Source organism: Dermacentor albipictus, chromosome 1 (genome assembly GCF_038994185.2).
Source record: "Dermacentor albipictus isolate Rhodes 1998 colony chromosome 1, USDA_Dalb.pri_finalv2, whole genome shotgun sequence".
Lineage (NCBI taxonomy): Eukaryota > Metazoa > Arthropoda > Arachnida > Ixodida > Ixodidae > Dermacentor > Dermacentor albipictus.
The window spans coordinates 455,040,531-455,063,785 of NC_091821.1; the positions used below are offsets into that span (position 1 = coordinate 455,040,531).

At 46.8% G+C, this 23,255-nt stretch overlaps 1 protein-coding gene across 1 annotated transcript in view; it reads right to left on the reverse strand.

The window, feature by feature from the left end:
• LOC139059315 (uncharacterized transporter YutK-like) overlaps nucleotides 1–23,255 on the reverse strand; it is a 68,847-nt gene that overhangs the window by 35,972 nt on the left and 9,620 nt on the right. The window contains exons 5-7 of the mRNA XM_070537545.1: nucleotides 22,325–22,546; nucleotides 13,275–13,436; nucleotides 12,409–12,534 (exon numbers count right to left, since the gene is read on the reverse strand). Coding sequence (XP_070393646.1) covers nucleotides 12,409–12,534; nucleotides 13,275–13,436; nucleotides 22,325–22,546 — 510 coding nt within the window. The remainder of the gene's footprint in view (nucleotides 1–12,408; nucleotides 12,535–13,274; nucleotides 13,437–22,324; nucleotides 22,547–23,255) is intronic.

Genomic DNA, 23,255 nt, shown 5'->3' on the forward strand with positions numbered 1-23,255 from the left:
CGCAGTACCTCAGGGTCGGAAATTGGCCTGTTGGTCATCCACGCCTTTGCAGAGGTGCGAGAGTACCAGCTCATAAGTCTATGGTAGCGTTCACGCTGAAGATCTAGGTATTCGCGGATTAACTGTGTTTGGGAGTTACCGTCTCGTACTATTCTTATCCTTCTCAGGCACTCACAAAGCTGCTCGGTCTCTTTTCTTTTTCTTTTCCTGCTAGCTGCTATGCATACTGACCTCCACCTTTCCTTTAAAGTATCCCACGCTTCGATATTGCATTCATAATCGCAAACTGCTGTAGCTACTGATGCTTTTAGTTCGGTTAGAGTCGCCTGGCCACGCAAAGAAGCAATGTCTAGTCTCCACATGTCAGTGCGTTCACCTGGCCTTCCCTCGAGGTTCAATACGACAGCGAAAGGGCGTCGATCTGAAATGTGCCCGGCGTCCGCGGGGAGATCGAGGATGCTGCACTGGACAATTTGCGTGTTAATTCAGGGGGGAAATACATTCGATCTAGACGACATTGTGATTGCCTTTGCTGCCATGTGGCGCCAAAACTGCCGCCATGCATATGGACCCAGGCATCCGATAAATTGTATTCTTTCACTATACGAGATAATTCAGTTGCGTGCGCATTGGAAGCGTATTGTCGTGGCCCTCGTGAGTCGCGCATGGGGTCGAGCACACAGTCGAAATCGCCAACGATAAAGAATGGGTGGTTGTCTAACAAAAAAGGGGAGAGTCTCGCAAAGAAGTCATTGCGCTCTGACCATACGGCGGGTCCATAGACATTCAATGCCCGAACTTTCCTCTCACCCCAGAAAAAATCAAAAGCTATTACACGACCTTCCAAGTCAAAAAGGCGGTGACTTCCATGTAGAAGCACCCTACGAAAAACCACCACTCCTACACCGCGACATCTCCCGGGGCTATATGAAAAATAAGCTTTAACAGAAAATTCATCGCAAAATCTTTTACCTTCCTGCTTGTTTCTCAAGTTACACTCCTGAAGACACAGGAGGTCGACTTTTTTCTCGCGAGCGAAATGAATTACTTCCCTCTGCTTATCTATGCTACGAAATCCTTGTGCGTTAAGTGTCATTATGTGCAAATACATGGTGAGTTAGTTGCGTACAGAAATAGACTAAGACAAATGGCTTACCACAAGCTAGTTGCGAACTGAATAGGCGTCGTACATCAGTGCAACAGCCAGAACACGGCAAAGTCAGCAATGACTTGGGAGTATCACAGCGGCGAAAGCGAAACGGGCACTGTTCACGTTCTGCACACAAGTTAGCCGAAAGCAAGCTGAATACTAAAATACCGAGGTTGCAGACGCTCGCACAGGGACGGAAACGCGATGTCTGCGCCAAACACCGTTCCGTCAACGCTGCCTGAGCTTCGTAGCGGGGAGTAAAGGAAAAGCAGCCCTTACGGGCAGCAGATGCAGTGTAAGGCGCCATTGTTAGTACGTCTCCAAATCGGAGACAACGTCCATGGTAGTGGTGTCTCGTGGCATTTTCTTGCATTTCTTGGAGGGTGTCGCCATTGGTTCTGATGACGTAGAGCTCTCTGAAGAGAGCATTCTCTTGGCTTCTTCAGACACTATTTGCGAGCGCGTGCGTCTCTCATTCACCGCTGTACAAGCACCACTCGCAAGCGCGGTCGTTGTCTTGGCAACCGGCGTGATGCTCGACGGACCGGCCGAGACTTCGGGGAGGCCGCGATGGCGTCCAGCCGCGTTCCCACTAGCGTTCGGTGTTGGAGCACATGCAAGGAGCCGTTCCCGCTGTGGTAGCGTAGACTGGGCGTCTAACGTAGGCTCTTCATCGTCTTCCGTGGCAGACGACGCCATTGTGGCAGGTGGCGTCTCGTTGCTCTCTTCGTCAGTAGAGGGAGAAGACGCAGCGTCGCTGGCATCGGGGGACGCTGGCGTCGACGCCTCTGGGGCACTTTCTTTTCCTGGTTGATATGTGGCTTGCGTCTGTGCCGCCTCTTCAGAAGTATTCTCGCCCAGTCCTGGCTGGGCGGGCGTCACTGGTGTCACTGCAGCAGCATACGAACGTGGCAACACACAGTCAACAGTGGCGTGCTCGCCATTACAACGTCTGCATGGCGCGTTGCACGTTGCAGTTGCATGGCCGAAAATGGCACATCGGGTGCATCGAGCTGATGTGCAGGTGGCCCCAAAATGACCTTCTGCTCCGCACTTGGAGCACACTCTCTTCATACCTTTGTATTCCAGCATTACCCGAAAGCCAGACACTATGATGAAATTCGGTGGAGGTTTTAACATCTCGAGCTTGACCAGTCGGCTGCCATTGCTGATGTCCGTCCTGTCCTTGAAAACGACGTCGGAAATGCCTCGGCACTTCCCATATGGTGCAAGTGCAGCAATCAGAGCGTCGTCACTGACACAGGGTGGAAGACGGTAGACCGTCACATAAACCACTGGAGTGCCCATGCGTTCTAGCGGTACGACCTTGTTGGCGAGCAGCAGGGAACCTTTTGCCGCCATCTTGGCTGCCTGAGCCGGGGAGCGGACAGCTGCCAAGAACTTGTTGCCGCCGTGATGTTGCAGATACTGCAACCCTCCGGCACCTACGACTTCTTCGATGGAGTCGATGATGGCGTCAACCGGCGCCGAAATCGGTACATTGAAGAGAAAGCACTGGGCTTTCGTTGGGCGTTGGGCAGGCGCTGGTCTGTCCATGGCTGATTCACCTAAGCAACCACGACGCAATGCGTGGTGCCCAGGCTGATGACAGGGGGGGGACACTCCCCGGTTCCTGTGGCACAGGAAATTGGCGCCATCTCTGTAATGGGCGACGCAAAAATCCGTTTCCCTTGCATGGCCTCGTAGATCGTCGAGCGCACGCGCGCCGATCCATGTGGCCAAGCCCTTCCCCCCGCCCAACTCCTCTCCCTACGCCCTCTCTCGTAATACCCTCTCAACTCCCTCACCTTCGACTGTCTACGCACCCGCGCCGCCGTGCCATCCCCGCCGGCCCGGCTGCTGCTTAGTCCGCTACGTAACGCTTTATTTTTGTTATCTACGGTCATCGAGATGCGTGCGCTGCTATGCGTTGACAGACGTGGCTAGTTTCGTCAATTCTGTGGTCCTCGGTAGCTGTGTGCTTGTGCTCCGCGATGTTTCACCCGTTTCACGACTCGTACCGCTCGTGCATCGTGCAGTGGTGCACAAATACCTCAAAAACAAGTCGTGCAAGGTTGTTCCGGGTGCCTAAAGACAACAGGTGAGCGCTCAGACCCAAGGACATCAGAAGGCGCATGTACACGAACACAGCCCTGTCCATTTGTGTACTCCATGAGGCTCCGGACGTCGTTGCGCCTTGATTGTGCTACACTTGCCTCTTCCCGGTAGAGAAAACTGACAAATAGATGTTCCTCCTCATTGTCACCTGGTCTGTGGCTTGTGTTTTTCTGTGCCAAGTCTCATTCTGCAACTTCAGTAACTTGCCCAGCTTTCCATACCGCCCTCTGTGCTTTTTCTGTGTGTCACGTTCTACAAACGTACTAACAGCTGAAAAATTACTGTTAGTGTTTCTGTACTATCTCAGCAACCCCCGATGGGAAAACCGCGCGAACAACTTTCATGTGTAGGCATGATACGCTTTTTTTTCCCTCTGGAAAGCATAAGCATTGCAAGTGTCCTACATGCAGATTTTTGCAGTTCGTGTTTATTATACAAGGGAGAGCCCAGTAGGTACGACTTAGTGACTTAAGTGACGTAATTTTATTGCTAAGCATTGCATTCGGGTAGAAAGAAAAGTCGTGTTGGCTTGTTTTACCTGGTCTTTGATTGAGGAATAAGCCTTTCTGCGAATGTTTTCTATGTGCTGCTGCAAAAGCCGACTATCTTCTGTTCCCCTTGCCACCGTTACTCAAGTTGTGGCAAAGTGCAAAATAATGTGATAATGTGTGTTTCAGTTTTTAGTACGTTATTTTTTCTGCCATGTTTTTTTCAATTTGTTCAGCAGTAATGAACATGTCAAGCGCTTCATACACTTTCGTGCAGATTTATAAGTAAGCTTTCTTTTGGTATGGCTCTCAATCAAACCATGTTAGCATTTTATTCTATCTTTCAGGTATTTTGCGTGTCATTGTTTTTGCCATTACTAGTGAGTTTTCCCTTTTTATAGTTGTCATGACTATGTCACACACGTCGTGCAATTTCGTGCAATATCTTAGTGCACATACCAGGAGCTCGTCTACATTTAGGTCTTGAGGACGTTATATAAAAATCGTGTTTTTATATGTGTGTACATGAAATGACCTTCGCGTTTCCTAGCACTTCCTTTTGTTAGTTCACCATCTGTGAACTTTTGTCTTTAGTACTCTTGTATATGTCATGCACCTGTCACTTTTGCTCATTTTTTGAGCGTGTATCGCACCACGTTGTAAGAAAAATCTCTTTTCGGAAACGAAGTCAATAAAGCGAGACTAAACATCTGTTGTGTTGGAAGTGGAATTTTTTTTATGTCCCGGCACATGCTGGTATAATATAAGTATGGGCAAGACTGCGTGCGTGCCAACGCATAGCCCACGGCGCACCACGCGCCAGCTCGCAAGCAATGCCAATGCGCGGCGTAGCGCGCGCATTGCTTGCCAGCTGGCGCGTGGTAACAAGCGCGTATAAAAAAGAAAAAAAACGCGCCGCTGTAAAAACGAAAAAAAGTGAGCGGCGCGCGCGGCATGGGGGAAAGGGAGTGGAGCGGGTCGGCATAAAAAAAACAAAAAAGAAAGAAAAATGTCTGGGAGAGGAGGTGCCGCGCGGCTGCTATTGCTGTTGCCATGACAACGTAAACAATCATGTGCGCCGCCATTTTGCTTAATGCGTCGCCCGTTGGTTAGGGCCGTAACTGAAGGGGACCTTGGCGCTAGCGTCGAAAGAGCGTCTGCTCGAAAACGGCCAATGGGATGTATACGGAGTGTCCGCCCCCCGCTGATGATACGCACGTGAAACGCACCTGATCCACTCACTCTGATCTTAGCCAAAAGGCCGAGAAGCGATCACATATGATCAGACAATTGCTACAGCAAGTGAACGCTTTAACACTGTTTGGCTCCGCCACCCCATCCTTCAAGACAATCCTATTTGTTCCGGTTAGTAGCATGATACCTGAAGGAAATTTCTGTAAATTTACAATTGTTAATCTAAACATATAATGAATTTTATTAAGCATTGTTCTATCGCATATGTCCTTTAACTAGGCAGACTGTATGTTTGCCGAAATAAGTTATTAGAGCTTAAAAGTCGCACACTATTTGCATTGTCAACTTTTACGTCAAGTTTCACATGGCTGATTGCACGTGGCGCAGCTTAACACCCCTTTCCGCGCGATTGATTGCAGTAACGTTGGTTGGTGTTTTGCGCTGGGAGGAAAGAACTAAGGAGACGCACAGACGTCACTCTTTCTGAAGCTCAATGACGCCGCAAGTTGGCGTTACTCCGCCATCTTGTTGGCGCAGATTCTCCTCTCTTGTCTACACTCCTTCGGCGCGCAACCGCGCCGGTCTGTGCGGACGTGCGCGCGTCGTGGTGATCCGACCTACAGATCCAGTCGCGGTGTACATCTTCGCGATACCGCGGCCTAAGTAATTTCGCCGAGTATTGTGCTTTAGCAGAGCGTTGAAAGGAGTTCACAGCGAACTCCTAAAGTTATACAGTGAGCAGTGGCGTAGCTAGGTCACGTGGCACCCGGGGCCCTTAGGTCTTCTGTCACCCCCCCGCTGGGTGTAGCCCGCGGAAAGAGGGGTTTCTTCAGACGTATATGACACCCCTCCCCCCTCCCTCACTGGCCCCTTGCACCCGGGGCCCACGCCCCCCCCCCCCCCCCCCCCCTGGTGCTACGCCACTGACAGTGAGCCTTGCTGCCGGCTATTCGTTCTCGCTTTGGGGGAAATAAATCTGTGTGTTCTCACTGCATTGCAAGAGTGCACAGGCGATGACCGGCAGCACATTTGACTTACATCCCGACCTGTGGCTAGCCCACCTGCAGTTTATTAGAACATACACGTATGCTGGTTGTAAGTTTTCGGGCGGCCGAGCACCGTGGAGATGTGACGAGCCACAGCGGGTGGACGAAGAGGAAAGCAGAGGAGAACGTCACTACGCGTTTATATACACTGACTACGGCCAGAGGTCTATCGTTCACACGGGGAGTGAAAATTCACGGAAACAAAGTTCTGTGTTATCCTCCGCCCGGTGCTGAAAAGTAATTACGCATGCATGCGGCTAGCGCGATGGCCGGGACGCGCGACCGTCAGCCGTTTCGTGTTAGCGCAGGCGCACTTCTGTCGAGCCCATTTCTGTTTTGTTCTGGGGAGGAACCGCTTTATCTTAAACCAGAAATAAATGTACAAAACACCGTTTGGGCCGGTAGCTCAAAAGCTAGTAGCCGTCCTAATATCGACTATGCATATAGGTGATGCGTAAGGGAGAAAACACAAGCAACGCTCAATGTCTTTACATGTAAACATGATGTACGACTGAAAAACACACAAAATTTTACCAACGCGTGTTTGTACTTGATGCATGTCAACGCGCAATTCTATGAAGACAAACATTTCACACCAAAATTAAGGTTTAAGAAAAGAAGGAAAAAACAACGAAAAAAGAAAAAAAGCGAAAAAAAAAGAATTGACGTGCAGGAGTGACAAGAAAATTCACCATTCTGTTTGGTTAGAAAAGTGATACAATCTACAACTCGTTTAATATCTCCTGTTGCCTTTACTTTGATTCGTAGCTCTTAACAAACTTTTGCGCTGGCAAACTGAATTAACTGTTCATCGTACACGTTGCTATATTTTGGTAGGCTGAAATTGATATTAGAAGCTTGCCTTGTGATGCGGTTTGGGAAAAAGAAAATACTCTATAGTAATGGAGGATTAGTTTAGATAATGTTGTTTATGGTGATGCAGATCTGATGATGTCGCAGTGACATAAAGGATAAGATACCGAGCTTCTCAAACAAATTTTCATCTGAGAGACATGGTGGATTGGAACTAATGATGCATAATGACGCGTAATGCCCGCTTTTGAAGACGCCATAAAGGCAACAAGTATGTTACATATGTAAGCCCCCAAGACTCAGCGGAATAGCTAATGTGAGAGTGACATAACGAAAAGCATAAAGTTGTAAGAACGGGAGAGGGACAATACTGCTTGCCATTTATCAGAGTGTAGCACCGAAATTTTCAAATTTTGTATACGAAATGATAACTAACTCGAATGGAATTTCAGTGCGTTATCAGAGAAACCATAGCCTTCTAACTTGCGCACAAATATAGTGTGGCAAACTGTGTCGAATGCCTTTTTAATGTATAAATACAACACAACCGCAATTTTATTTTGGTTTATAGTAGAAATAATGTGCTGTGAAAAGCTGTAGATGTTGACTTGTTTGAAGCAGAGCTATGATGTTGTGAAACAATATTATTAGTTTCGTTATTAAAATTCTTGCGCTCCTATATAGTTTATTTCAAAAAGGGTGTTAATGATGCCTAATACTAATATAAGCCTATAGCATACTCAGTTCGTTCTGATCTCGAGATTTTTATATGGGAACAAATTCAGCAATTTTTAGTATATCTGGGCAGCAACTACTCTCTATAGGGGATGATTAAGGAGGTGGCATAAGTGCGTGCAAAGAGTATCAATATTTACCTTAACCACTCGTTCGGGATGGACTCATGGCCGGCTGCTTTATTCACAGACATCGTACTGACAACCGGTTTTTATCTCATCGATACTCATGACACGAAACTGGAATCTAGTGTCGACAGCCATGCGTACAATACCGGTAGGTGTCAACGGTGGAATTTTATTAGCCAGGTTTTAACCTACATTGATAAAGAAATTGTTAAAATAGCTGGCCACCTGCGGAGAGGTGCTACTAGGGGTTACCAAGCAGGTTTAAAAAAAATAAGCTGGAGTCGCAGCCGCAGCAGTTCCTAACCATCACAGGTGAAGCCAGAGTTTGCCTGTACTTTGAGAGACGCCCGTGAGAGCTGAAACTTCTGACAGCTGGCGTCCTTTTGGTCAGGTATTGCAAATGCTAGGGCTATTTGAACATAAAAGCTCGAAGTTGCTGCCTAATTTGAAAAAGAAAGACATTTAGGCTTCCTTCTGAAACTAGTGACAGAAAGAAAGACGTCCAACGATACTCGTATGTACGGCTAAATTAAACATCCTAAATAGCACCGAGTGGGAAGAAATGGCTTCGTATATTTCCCGCTTTTTGCTGACCTAATTTCTTGCCTATGGTAAGATGGCGGCGGTTCGACTTAACTTTTCAGGCAGCACCCCCACTCCAGCAATAACAAAAAAAGAAAACTCGTTGGGGGTTACTCGCTTTTCTTGGTTTAATCCAGTTGTGTCCCTCACAATCTTCCACTGCTGTGTTGTATCGCCTTTGTTTTTTTGTGATAAACCTAGTGAGGTATTCCATCTCTGATTTTCTCAACATTGCAACAGATTTATTCCTGTAATACATAAACTGAGCATGAGAGTATTTGTTCGCTTTGTCCTTTTTTCCATTTATTGTAGAATGAGTCCTTTCTTTTCGCTATGCTAAGAATCTCCTGTGTCACCCACGGACATAAGGGTATCTTATAATTGTATCTTGAGCATGTATGTGTACATTGGGCTAATATATTTTTAATATCAGCGAAAAAAATTATCAAAATCGAGGTTTAAATCAACGCATTGCAAGGCTGCAAAATCGGTACATTCAAGTAGTGATTTAACGTTCGCATAGTATAGGTGGACAAATTGATTTGGATGCCTTTGATGCAGAGGTAACATACAAGGTCGCGGCTACAAGAGAAATACAAGACAGTCGTCCGCAATGACAACATCATAAAAACTTGAGCGTAAAGGGATGTTCTGATTGAACAGTATACTGTCTTTTATAAATGCAGGTTGACTCGCCATCCGAGTGGAGTCATGATAACATTTCCAAGCTGGAATGACTCGAGAAGAAATACGTAATCACTGGAATCATTATCCAATAAATCAATGTTAAAATCACCACACATAAGAATGGGACCACTTTGTATTGTGAGCGGCAGCAAAATAGCCTCCATTTCTGCAATAAATTCGCTCGTGCATGAGCTGGAAGGCCGGTAAGTGACACTTATTTGAAGACTACAACTGGAACCTAACAAAAAAGGGCCTCAATTGTATTTTTGCTGTATATTTGAACATCACAGCCGTGCAATCTCAGCCCGTTTCTGGTAGACAATCTAACACCGCTGCCACAGGAAGACCTCTAGGTAGAGATATTAATTCGTATCCCGGTATATGAGTGTATTCGCTTTCTTTCAGCCATGTTACCGTGAAGCCAATAATGTCGTATAGCGAAAAGAGTGCTGCGACAAGTAAGCGAGAAGGTTATTTGAATTTTTTTGGGTGCTTCTTACGTTGATATGAAGGGACGATAAATTATCATTGCCTAGTTTTACTTGTTCAATTTGTCATACACTATGAGCCATGAGATGAGACAACTTTTGTCAGATCACCGCGTATGTCACATGCAACACTTTGGTTTGCTAAGCCTTTCGCATCAGGATTTTGCCTGCAGACACCGAAGCGAAACGCCAGTTTTTCACCGTATTGGCTGCCAGGGCCTTTCCTAAGAGCACTTTGTTTGGTCTACAAAGGTGTTTATTATATATAGAAGCACTGTCCTCAAAGTCCAAGGCAGAAGCACTTATGTTACCATTTCTTTGCTGCCTTCAACACTCGGTCTCTCGCTTTGATTGACGCGAAGCTGTCAACGATGTTTGGTCTTTTTTTATATTTTGGGGTTGCACGATGGATTCACTGAGTTCTGATTTCAAAGAGGAACAAATGATCTATATTGTTCTGTATGGTAACAAATGGTCTGTATGGTAAGCTTTGTTCACTCTTGCACCGCATCCGCCCACATTCACTTCCCTCCGCTCCTAGAGCACACAGATATCTGCGGTAGGGAGGGTTCATCCCTTTAGAATATCTACGATGAACGCCTTGCAGGTCTGTGACAGCTGTGAAGTGTCCCTGCTTTTGATAGCGGACGATGCATTCGTGGCATGTAACAACGCGCCACAAATGCATCGTGCGCTGTCAGAAGCAGGAACACTGCACAGCTATCACTGACCTGCAAGGCGCTTATCGTACATATTCTGAAGTAACGCGGTTTCAGTCTCTGACGACACGTTAGAACGAATCTACCGAACACGGGCAATATATTCCCTGATCGTCTCTCGTCCGTGGCCTAGTACGTGGTGTAGGGCGTTGCATGCACGCTCGCTCCACGCTTTTTACTTCTTCGAGTTCCACCTGGCCAAAACAACAGCCAGGAGAGCATGGTCTAGATAACGCAGCGTATTTAGACACAGCGTTTCTTTAACGCAATCCTGCGCAAATGACGCATTTGCCATGGTATGAAACCTACGGGGCAGTACACGCATGAAACCAAATCACCGTAACAAAATCGCGATTGTGCCCCAACAACGTGGCCTCCAAAACGAAAAATACCATGTGACTTCCTCCACACTTTCCTCCAAGCGGGCGGAGGGGGTTGGGCATCTCCTCATTTTTTTTCCTTCCTCCATGGTATTACAGCATTTTATGCCGTTGATGCTAAGGAAGGATGCTGCTGTGTGTTATGTCGGCGTGCCATCGTTCCATGCTTTCCTGTATGAATCGCTAGCCCTCGTCAGCTTCGCTTGAATAACTCGCACGCATTCGTACGTAGAGTCGACAAAGAACACGATTCGCGAGGATCCGGATCGTATAGTCCCTATCATGGTGGGCTGTACTCATGTGTGTCGGCACGTGGACGTAGCGCACAGAACAAACGCTAGTGGTAGCTTCCGTAATTTATGTTCCAATTGTTTTATTTACGTGAAGGTTCTGCGTAGTCCTTGTTCCTGAGTGCAATGCGTAGATGTAGCGTTGAGACTTGACAAGGACAAAATAATGTAAACGAATAAGAAAATCGGGACGCCTCCGTCTCTCCTCCATTGTCTGTGTTACGCCGCGCTCATTGATTAACCGCGTCGCCCGAGCGTAGCTACGAATGCCCACCAACTTGCGCATCTTTCACTCATTATGCAATACGAAAAGATTGCATCTGAGGTTAAATGTGGTTAAACTTCATGCCGGCGTCACTTGGACATATTGATCGCTAGCGATGTGTTCAATACATACGCGAACGATCAAAACTGCGTATCTGCTTTCTTTTAACGAAGGCTGCACAAGCAGTTATGAAGCAATTTCTAAGGTTACGTATATTGAAAAGGTGTACGTGCGCGTTTGCTCGAAAAACTGTGCCTCTTCCTCGAAATACGCAATGGCTTATTCGGCGGCTAGCTAACATCATCAAATATAGCTATAGAACAATGGTGGTTTTTATAATTATAATAAATTGAACAGCGAATGTCACTATTCATAATTTTCAAATATTTCACGAGGAGCAACATTTGCTCTGTCCATATAAGCAACACCAGCACCTGTCGATGCTGTCGTCCAGCGAAAACGGCTGTGATATGAATTCACGTAGCGCTGAGTTATGTATAGCAATGAGTACTTATTAGCAATTGAAATGCGCTAGAACTCACGAAGGTAGCGCTGCTATATTAGTGGCATGTGACAGTGTGCATCTGCTCATTACAATTGATGCAGCTAAAATGTTTAGAACTTAATAATTGTTTAAATTAGGCATTCAACTTGCAGCTTAGCTTACATAACCTGCTGGCCGAAACATTTCGAAAACTTTCTACTCCACATATAGCAGTTTTGCTGATTTCAGAAGGCTCGTTTACCTTAGCGACAAAATATGGCAAGGGAACAGTACAAACAAGAAGAAACACGGCTCTTACAAGAATAGACATCGGAAATTCCACTATACGTTTGGGAAGGATGATTTGTAGCAGTGAGATGTCCTTGGGAATGGAACATTTCAGATCTCATGATAAAATACCCGTTAGATCACACAACGACATTGGGCGTCTCAGCTAACATGCACCAAGGTTTCTTTTATCTTTATCGAGTTCGTTGAAGAACGAACTCGTTCAATCCATATGCCATTTTGTGTCCCCTGTAACCTTAGCAGCTCAGCCCAGTGTCTATGGCGTGTCTTGCTTAACTAACCTTAGTAAGCATCTTTTCTTTGACAGAGAATCGAAAAAGAAGTAAAAGGTAGGTACTTGCCTCTTACTTCGCCGAGTACATTTCAATGCACGCCCACGATGGCCCATACACACTAACACGGAGACGGTGCTGGTACCTATAGCCCGATCTCTCGACCAATAGTGTTATCGCATTAAATTTAGTAGCACATCTTTCAGTGTTTTTTTTATGACTGCGCAAGATAAGCTGCCAAAAAGAAACGCAGTACTCACGCCGAACACTGTGAAGACCGCGAACAAGCTCCCCGATATAGTTGCGAAGCCGCACGTCATGACCGTGTGCAGCTCTGACCTCGTGAGCTGCGCCAGGTACGGCCTTAACAGAACCGCCGAGTCGATCTGCGTTGTCAAAGTGGAGGTGTAATCTGATAAGATGAAAGGCTGCATCTCTTTAGTGAAACGATAAAATGTCGCGCCGTGACCACGGTGGCTATATACAAGCGAAACAAGTGTACTGACAATATGCCAGCACTTTTACGCCTTTCTGGAACTCGGGCTGATTTGCACCGTAGCCAAGTGGTGACGTTAATTTAATATTAGGACGTTGATTTAATATGAGGTTGTTGTTTAGAGTCACACGAATATAGGTGGCACGGCTGTCACCAGTACTTCTGTCACAGCAGCATAATACGTTTAAACGCAGGGTTGATACTTTTGAAAAGTGGTCCGTAATCTTTACAATTAAAGTTTACAGCCAAGTTATAGAGGGGTGCAGTGATTACTTGTGCATTGCGCCTGCTGATACAGGTTGCGCTTTTATTGAATCGTATATCACCACTAAAACACGGTTGCTTTTGCCCGCATGCAATCCTTGTGCGTTCTCCAACTTCTGTATGTCTTCCAAATTATTTGCACTGGAGAGGTACACTAGGATAGATAACTCTTAATTAGATTAAACAACGAACGCACGAAACTATGTGAACTCACACGCTACCTTTTCAGCAGGAATCTATTTTCAACACAAGTAACAAAATCCCGAGTTCCAAAATGACGAGAATTCGCAGAAATGACCAATGTACTTAGGAAGCCATTCCATGACGGTTAAGTATCTGCAAGTGAGTAAGCCGAGAACAGCGCACCATGCCGAGATAGATGTTACAGGCGGCGCAGTAGGACTCGAGGGCCGTGGTGCCAATGGCAGCAGCTATCAGCCTGGCGAACCTGAACGCCAGGAACTGCAGAAGACCGTAGTGGCACAGGACAGAAACCAGTAGCCCGAAGAACACCATTGTCGACACCACCTGCAGAGTGGTCAGAAGCAGAGTCTTGTTTGACAAAAAAAAAAGGGGAAAAAAGCTCGTGCGAAAGAACCGCGCAGGTCGAGCGCATCTCCCAGACTGCTTTCAGAGTTAACAGCGGGAAGGGAAAGTACGTGCTTTCATATTGATGCAGTTTCAGCAACTGCATGATTCGCCTTTACAGGTTACCTCAAACTTAAGCGCGGAAAACGTAACTCAAAGTCCATAGTAGCGTTTTTGATAAGCTGTAACGAGTTTTCGATTTTAGATGTCTCCGCAAACCAATTACCAGTTAATTGGTACACTACTATACTTATTAGTCAAGCAACACGTAATCGTTTGTACGAATTTACTAAGCCAAAAAAAAAGAAGAGCCAGCAGATTCCTATATTTTCCTTGATATGAAATGTTATTTGCGATTTGTGTGGTAAACCCTTGCTTGATTTCACTGTTTAAATAGACAATGAAGAATTCACCGACGATACTCCCTAATGCGAAATTTGAGCGCAGCTCTACGTGTTTTCATTTCGCGGTATATTGGCTGGCGCGGACAATCCGTCTCGTGCGGCACGCTCCAAGTGGAGCGAAGTGTGGCACGCGTGCTTCGCTAATCGGGGAGATCGCGAGAGGCAGCGCGTGGGTACGACTCCCAGCAGCCGCCGGAGACGCACCTCCACTCAAGCAGCACTTTGTTTTCATTGAGACAATTCGCATGCTACACTAGCGCTATCTCGTAGGCATCGTCGCTACAAGGGCCGTCTTGCGCGGCAATACGCTTTTCTTCTCACACTTTCGTTCCACCACCGACGAGAGCGGCCCTTCGTCGCGGGTAACTCTGCCAACAGTGTCAGCGGCAATAACACCCAAGGCAGCGTCACATGGAGCCTTACTCGTAGTCGCTCGCCATCGTCCCTCGCAGGAGCAGTGATCCCCATCAAACACGCTGCTACCGGCGACTGACCTCAGCAGCAGACGCCGCGGACGAGCGTAGCCTCACCCACGCACCCCCCCCCCCCCCCCCTTCCGAGCTCGCGGCACCCTGGCCCCCCTCGAAAGCACAGATGAGATAGCCCACGCGGCTGTGGATGTCTAGGCCACCGGCAACTCTGCGCATGCGCAGGACGTCCCTCCGCTCCTCCTCCGCTTGCCGCCTCATGGTTCCGCTTCACTCTCTACCTGCACTATCGCCTTTCTTTCATCTCCCGCTGCGCTCCGTGCTCGCTTTCATTCTTCGCGGCGCTAGTTCGCTTGGTTACGCCGACGCTCGCCGCAGGAACGGGCGCCTAAAAGATGCGCTCTATAAATGAGCCCATAGTCATAAGGCTATAGTGTACGGTCTAGTACAAAATTACTCAATAAAGGAATGCTGTACCAAAATATGAAAAAATAAACACTGCATCATAAGTGCACTCAGAAGACGACATTATGTTGATGCATTGCGATTATATCATGTATATCTTTAGGGCGCAGCTCTTAAGCGTCCGTTCGTGCGTTGGGCGTCGACGCTGTTATACCTCGTAACCTAGCGAACGAGCACAGGTGAAAGATGAAAGCGAACGCGGAGCGCCGCGTTAGATGAAAGAGCGCGCGAGGCGGAAAGTGGAAGAGGGGGCTACACGGAAAGCATGAAGCGGGAAATGGAAGAGGAGCGGAGCGCAAACGGCCTGGGCATGCTCTGAGTTGCCGCCGCGTGGGCGATCTCATCTGCACTTACGTGGGGGGGGGGGGGGGGGGGAGGAGGGGGGGGCAGGGTGGCGTGAGGTAGGGAGGGCTACGCTCGTCCGCGGCGTCTGCGACTGAGGTCAGCCCGCAGCACCACCGTGCTCCGCAGTACCAGCGTGTGTGACGTCTATCAATACTCCTGCAAGGGGCGATGGCGAGCGGCTACGAGTAAGGCTTGATGTCACGCGGCCTTTGGTTGTTGTCGCCGCTGGCACTGGTCGCACGATTTCCCCGCGACGAAGGGCTGCTCTCATCGTTGGTGGAAAGAAATCGCGAGAAGAGAAGCGTAGTGCCGCACAAGAAGGGCTGTGCGGTGACGATGGCTACGATATGGCGCCAGAGCAGCGCACGTCGTCGGTATGGAAACAAAGCACGCTATTCAGCGTTCTCTTCCTAATATAATATTGTACAGGGTGTCCTAACTATCGTCCATCCATCCATCCATCCATCCATCCATCCATCCATCCATCCATCCATCCATCCATCCATCCATCCATCCATCCATCCATCCATCCATCCCTCCATCCATCCATCCATCCATCCATCCATCCATCCATCCATCCATCCATCCATCCATCCATCCATACATACATACATCCATCCATCTTTTCATCCATCCATCTTTTCATCCATCCATCCATCCATCCATCCATCCATCCATCCATCCATCCATCCATCCATCCATCCATCCATCCATCCATCCATCCATCCATCCATCCATCCATCCATCCATCCATCCATCCATCCATCCATCCATCCATCCATCCATCCATCCATCCATCCTTGTACGCCATCGTGATGCCGTAACGTTCGTTTGTTTAAATGACCTTTAATAGGGCTTAGTCATCGTATGCATAACATGAATGCATGGTATGACATGATCTTCAAGATATAAATGACGGCAATGCTATGATTGAGTCTATTACGTCGTGTTAATTTCTTTAACTGTATCATATAGCGATATGTATGACATGCATCCAGGACATGAAAGGCATGACAAAAATGACGCATTATGACGTGCTTGAAATGTTATGACGTGCATGCATGGCATAGTATGTATCAGGCACGTACCCAGGGGGGGGGGGGCCCGGGGGGGCCCGGGCCCCCCCCGAAATCAAGTGGCATACCCCCCCCCCCTCCCGTCTCCCCACCCACGCCACCACTCCTCACACATTCCTAAAGCGCCGCCAGATCAATGTTGAGACTTGGCAGCTGTTCATCGGTCAGCATTATGCTGCCTTTTTCACTCCTTTTAGATGGCGGTAGTTATCGGCACCTCTTGTAACGTGAAGGACAGTTTTCTCATAGATTCCGCACCCGCGCGATTAAATCGAGATGCGTTCAGTTGTCACCATCTATTCAACCGTCACGCACATAGCTGTCGCTTTTGTTAGTTCAACCTCCTTTGTTTAGGCTGATCCTGGGACCGGGAGAGGGATGCGGCTGTTACTCAGCTGGTCTGTACTCTCATGGAACGAGTTGCGGCCGGAGAAAATGCCACTTGCGTTTAACTTATCCCATTGCTTCATTATTTCCTTGAGATACGGCTGGCCGCGACGCTGGCAGATGCCCGGAACCATATACACGTGATATGGGTTAGATAAGGTGGGAAATAAAATAATGTGAAAGAGCGTCCATCATGAAACCCTGCAATAACCCTTAAATCCATAAGCAAGATTACTGTCGCCCGTTACCTCGTCTGTTTTTCCCTAATTGTATAGCACTTTTCGTGCAAAATTGGCAACTGGAAACAAAAATCGCAAGGAGTTGAGAAATTAAGCGATCTAAGGGAGAGAGCCAAGGCAACAACGAAACTGCAAGCAAAAGCGAATAATAAAAAAGTTAACCGTTGTTTATGAGAATATTTATGGATCAACATCTTTTTATTTAAAAAGGAAGTAGAGAAAACGCCACCGGAAGTGGAGAACAATTACTTGTTTTGAATGACGCTTCTACAGTTATCGGTCGAACCGCCTCACGTAGCCACTTCTCTGCTGTGCTTATGTGGGTGTATTTCTAACCTTTCGTCGTGAGCGCAGTACGTATAGAATAGCAGAGTCCTGCGCTCTACGCGGTTGTATGGGACTGGCGGCCGCACAGCGTTACGCAATTCACGGAACTGTCAAAACTGATCAACAAGGCGAAAATAACTGATATTCGAAACTATAACATGAGAAAGACTGAAGAAGCCGTAAGAAATGAACGCAGCCTGAAATCAGTAAAAAAGAAACCTGGCATAGGACAAACAATGATGTATGCAGTAAAAGATAAGAAGGATAATATCATCAGCAATCTCGAAGATATAGTAAAAGCAGCGGAAAAATTCTAAGCTGACCTGTATACAATACCCAGAGGAGTCACGATACCTCACTTAAAACAGCAGTGAACAGGATACAGAAACTCTCCTAAAACTAGCGATGAGGTCAGAAGGGCCCTGCAAGACATGAAACGAGTGGGAGGAGAAGGTGGAATAACAGTTGATTTAATCAAGGATGGAGAAGACATAATGCTTGGAAAACTGGCGGATCTTTATACGAAGTGTCTATCGACTGCAAGGGTCCCAGAATACTGGAAGAATGCAGACATTATACTAATCCACAAAAGAGGAGACATTAAAGAATTGAAAATTATGGGACCATTAGCTTGCTCCCAGTATAATATAAAATATTTACCAAAATAATCTCCAATAGAATAAGGGCAACACTGGATTTTGTCAACCAAGGGAACAGGCTGACTTCAGGAAGAGATACTTTACAATGGATTACATCCATGTCATCAATCAGGTTATCGCGAAATCTGCAGAGTACATTAAGCATCTCTATGTGGCTTATATAGATTACGAAAAGGCATTTGATTCAGTAGAGATACCAGCAACCATAGAGGCACTACGTAATCAAGGAGTACAGCACGCTTACGTAAAAAGCTTGGAAAATATTGCTACATGCGTGTAGTATTTGTTTGTTTGAACGAGGCACGTAGGCGCCATCACTCCAGAAAAGAGGAGGAAGAACGAACTGGGCTCGCGCTGTGAATCTAACCGGTCAGCGCTGCAACCATTGTTGTAAATATATTCTGTAAATAGTTCCTCGTCTTACTGACTCGTCCTTCGCGTAAGAATATCTACAGAGGTTCTACAGCTACCTTAATTCTACACAAGAAAAGCAGGGAGATACCGATAGAGAAAGGGGTCAGACAGGGAGACACAATTTCTCCAAAGCTATTCACTGCGTGCTTAGAAGAATTCAAGCTATTAAACTGGAAAGGCTTAAGAGTAAAGATCGACGGCAGATATCTCAGCAACCTTTCGTTTGCCGATGACATTGTTCTATTCAACAACAATGCAGACGAGTTACAACAAATGATTGGAGACATTAACAGAGAGAGTGTGAGAGTGGGGTTGAATATTAATTTACAGAAGATGAAGATAATGATAAATAGCCCGGCAAAGGAACAAGAGATCAGGATCGCCAGTCGGCCACTAGAGACTATGAAGGAGTACGTTTACCTAGGTCAATTAATCACAGGGAACCCTGATCATGAGAAGGAAATTCACAGAAGAATAAAAATAGGTTGGATCGCATACGGCAGACATTGCCAGCTCCTCACTGGAAGCTTACCATTATTATTGAAAAGTGAGGTGTGCAATCAGTGCATTTTGCCAGTGCTGACATATGAAGCGGAGACTTGAGAGCAAGTTAAGGACCGCGCAAAGAGAGATCGAACGAAGATTGCTAGGCATAACGTTAAGAGAGAGAAAGAGAGTGGTTTGGATCAGAGAGCGAACGGGTATAAACGATATTCTAATTGACATCAAGAGGAAAAAATGTAGTGGGCAGGTCATGTAATGCGCTGGTTAGATAACCGTTGGACCATTAGGGTTACAGAATGGGTGCCAAGAGAAGGGAAACGCAATCGAGGACGACAAAACACTAGGTGGAGCGATGAAATTAGGAAATTCGTGGGCGCTAGTTCGAATCGGTTGTTGCAGGACAGGGGTAATTGGAGATCGCAGGGAGAGGCCTTCGTCCTGCAGTGGACATAAAACAGGCTGATGATGATGATTATGATGATGATGATGGTGGTGATGATGATGATGGAGGTGGTGGCCCCCCCCCCCCCCCCGAAAAAAAATCCTGGGTACGTGCCTGGTATGTATATTATGACATGAATCGCATAATATGTTTATTATGACATTATCGACATGATATGCATGTCATGACATGTCTTGCGTGAAAGACGACGAGTGACCTGGCATGCAGCTTTATCATGTAAGTTATGTCAGGTCATTCATATCCTGTCACGCATTTCTAGTTTGGGCCATTAGGCATGCGCTCGTGGTCGTACATGTCGAGACATGCCATTCATGTTATGTCATGCATGTATTTTCTGTTCATGTCATGACATGCCGTGTAATTCGTGTCATGCATGTGAACCCATGTGTGAATTTGACTCATGCTTCGCATGTCATGTCATGCATGCATGCCATTCATGTCGTGATGATTCGCATTGAAATTCATGTCACGCATGCATGTCATGTCATTCATGCCGTGTCATGCTATGTATGTCATCATGAAATAAATGATATGCCATTTATGTCATTCCAGGTATGCGTGTCATGTCATGCGCACATGTCACAAGCGTCATGTCTGCGTTTGATATCATGCACGCAACAACATTCTTGTTATGTGACACATGTAATCTTATTCATGATGTTATGTCACGCATGTCATGAGAATAATATCGTGACATGCCATGCGTGCCTGTCATTTATGTCACGTCAAGGGATTCATGACATAACATGTCATGTCACGCGTGTTACGGAAGCAGCTTGCTTTGTTGATGGCATTGAAGGTAAGGAAAAGTCGGCGTCGCATTTGTGAAGCTGGCTTCTTTGCAGCGCAGTGGTACATTGACGTCATTTTAGCCCACGTGATAGGGACCACGTGACTAGCGGCGCCAGCGGCCAAAGCAAAATATAGGCGCAACTCTGTTGCATTTGGGATCATAAACAAGGACGCTATCGCTAATGGATTTGTAGCAGCCTCTATCGGTAGGCTGACTTTTCGGAGGGCCATATCCTGCGACTGAAAGGCGGCGTACAATTACTTTTGTCGGCTGTTCGTGACAGGTCCTGCGTACAAATTCTGTCGGAGATACAAGAGACGCACCATAATGTGATCGCGAAAAGACAGAACATCGTGTTTCAGTGGCTTCCGGGTCATTGCGGCATCTCCGGCAATCACCTCACCGACGAAGCTCCTAGGAAAGCACACGGGGAAACAAACCTTGTTTCTGTACCTTTATCGAACACTGACGCCGCCCAACACTAAGCTAGCACAGTGTATGACATTCGAGAAGTGTCACACGCATAAATTCACTCACCATCGATTGAATTCTCTCGACTCATCTATGCAACTGCGGCTGCTGCCTGGGCTTGCCCCAAGTGAGCGAACAATGTTGCGTTGCTTACGCCTGGGCGTTGTAATTGCCAATGCATATGCATATTTTATTGGAATGCCCGAAAGCGCCTATAGCGCTCGCAGCGTCGAAGAGACTATAGAACATCTCCTATGCTACTGTCCATCCTTTGAAAATGAAATACATAATCTCTGCATAACTCTAAATCAGTTGGACAGGAAACCATCGATCTCGAATAAGATCTTGGGACCATGGCTTCGCATATAGCCTGTACAAAGGGCCACAGGAGCGCTGCTACAAATTTTGAAGGCTGCCAGACTGACTGACCGTCAGTGATCCGGACTGAGGGATATTCTGTGACATAGGCAAAGAAGTGTTAGTACGTTGGCGACATCCAACACAGACTTTCTCTTCTTCTCTTAATCATTCCCTCCCCACCTCCTCCGGCCAATGCAGGGCAGCCAACCAAGTTCAGTCCTGGTTAACGTCCCTGCCTTTCATCTATTCTATTCTCTCTCTCTCTCTTTCGGTAGATTGAGGAGGCGCACGTATCTTCCGTCATTAGAAGACGAGAAAAATACGTCTGCGCTGCTCCTGGCATGCGCGTGAGCCTGGTAAGGTAAGCAGAATGATGTCCGGCAACCAAGCGGGTTCACGTCCTACTGGTGTGCAGTCGATACAGAAAGCACCGTATAGGGCGCTCAGTTGCGCAGTGAATCAACTAGCAGAGCCATGCATGCCATAATTGAATTCTTGCTATCTCAAGCATTCACCTTAGGCTGCAAGCAGGGCCTCAAAGAAATATCTTTCTAGAAGTGCAGTGACGCTTGGACGCCTGCTGCCTCATTTGTAACTTCTGGAAACTGTTATTTTAACCGTTTCCACCCTCTCAGGACATGAAGATAAAGTTAGAGGAGTCTACATTAAGCTAAATTTTCTGTCGTTCTGGAATTTAATTACGTACCACTGTCTTCCGTCAACAACATCCAGCCTACTACGCCAGTGAACTGTGAATTATCATCACTTTGCCTGAAGCTCTGCCACCCTTTGTTATTTTTCACTCTGCTGCGTTACGACTTCAGACACACGTTCAAGCACGTTGTGCACCGAGTGGAGAGCCACGGTTGTCAAGCGAAGGATTGCGTTAAGCAGCTACATTCTGCCGAGGAACCGATAATGTAAAAGCCTAGCTTCTCGTCGGTTACTTTTCCATCCCTACATAAATGATTGTAGTCGCGGCGCCTGCAATCAATCTTTTTTTAAAATGGGATCTAGAGCCTAAAAAGTAAAAAAAAGAACATGCCATGCAACTTCATCAGAACGGTATCGTGCGAGGATATTTTTATACTGCGTTCATGTAGGCCGGCCAGGTGCGATGTCTGCCAGGGGAGAAGTTTGTTTTGGCTTCTGCACCGAACAACAACAACAACGAAGAGCGTAGTACAGGCGAATGCCACAAGATGAGGAGACAATGTGCCACATCGGTTCAATGACGTGTCAGTTTCACTAGACATGTCCGGGCACGTGCACCACCTTCTGTCGGATTCCATTTCCACGTGAGGTGCGTACGCGCTCCGTGCAAGCGCTCTTTCCATTCATTAAACAAAATCGCTGATTGAGAACGAATGACTGGAAGTGGCTGAAGCAGAGTTGTGGAAAAAGAACAGCACGCCGCTAAATATGCACACGGGCTGCCAGCTACTGACGCTATAGTTATGTCGTGAGAACAGGGAGGCGCGAAGCATACCCACCGTGACTGCGAGCACGGGTTCTTGGCGGGGCAGGCCTCCTTCAAGCTCTCCTGTGCTCAGGTATCCAAACACGAAGCTGCCCCCGCGGCCGGCAAACGAGATGATGGCGGCTATCTTCTCGGCGAAGCAGACGAGGACGCTCCTCCCGAGATGCCAACGAACGAGGAGCAAGCCCAGCGCAAACTGAAGCAGCAGTCCGCTCAGCACGGGACGCCACTTTACCTGCTCAACACAAGGAAGTAGTGTTACACAAACACTATCAAGACCAAGCTTGGCAACATTTTCTTTTATCGTAGTGTAGTTGCTTATAATTCGCAGCAAGAGTCCTTAAAACAGCGATGAAATTCCCAGCTGACTGACATAAGAGTAACGACTAGCAGAGGTTATTTGGAGTGTAAAATAAGGCTCACTGTTGCAACAGGAAGCACATAACGATAGGAAAGGAATGTGAAGTGAAGAGGCCGACGTTTTGGTTTTGTAAATCTACGTTTGCTCCGTAAAAAAAAAAATATGCTCCCTTAAGGGTGCTTGTTTCGTCCCATGACTAACACCTTCATTCAGTCATGAGGGGTAAAATCGAATCACTGGTGGGCACAAATGAAGTTTTCCCTTTTCGAAACTTTTTGCGCTAAGTATACAATCTGACCTGTCAACGCGACATGAAAAGTGCACGAAATATTTTTGATAAATATCAGAGCTAAAATTTCGTGTCTTATGTCTTCATGTGAAGAAGGCGGTAAAATTTGGTGCTCATTTTTTAAAAACGGCTTCTCTCATCACCGGAGTGGTTTCAACTCACAGTCATGCTTAGTACAAATTTTTGCAAGCTCAAAGGTAAGGGTGTTTGTTATGAGACAAACGACCAGCCCTAAGTGTTAAAATTTTCTATGTATACAACAGCTCATGTGTCGCCGGCAGCTTGCGATATTGT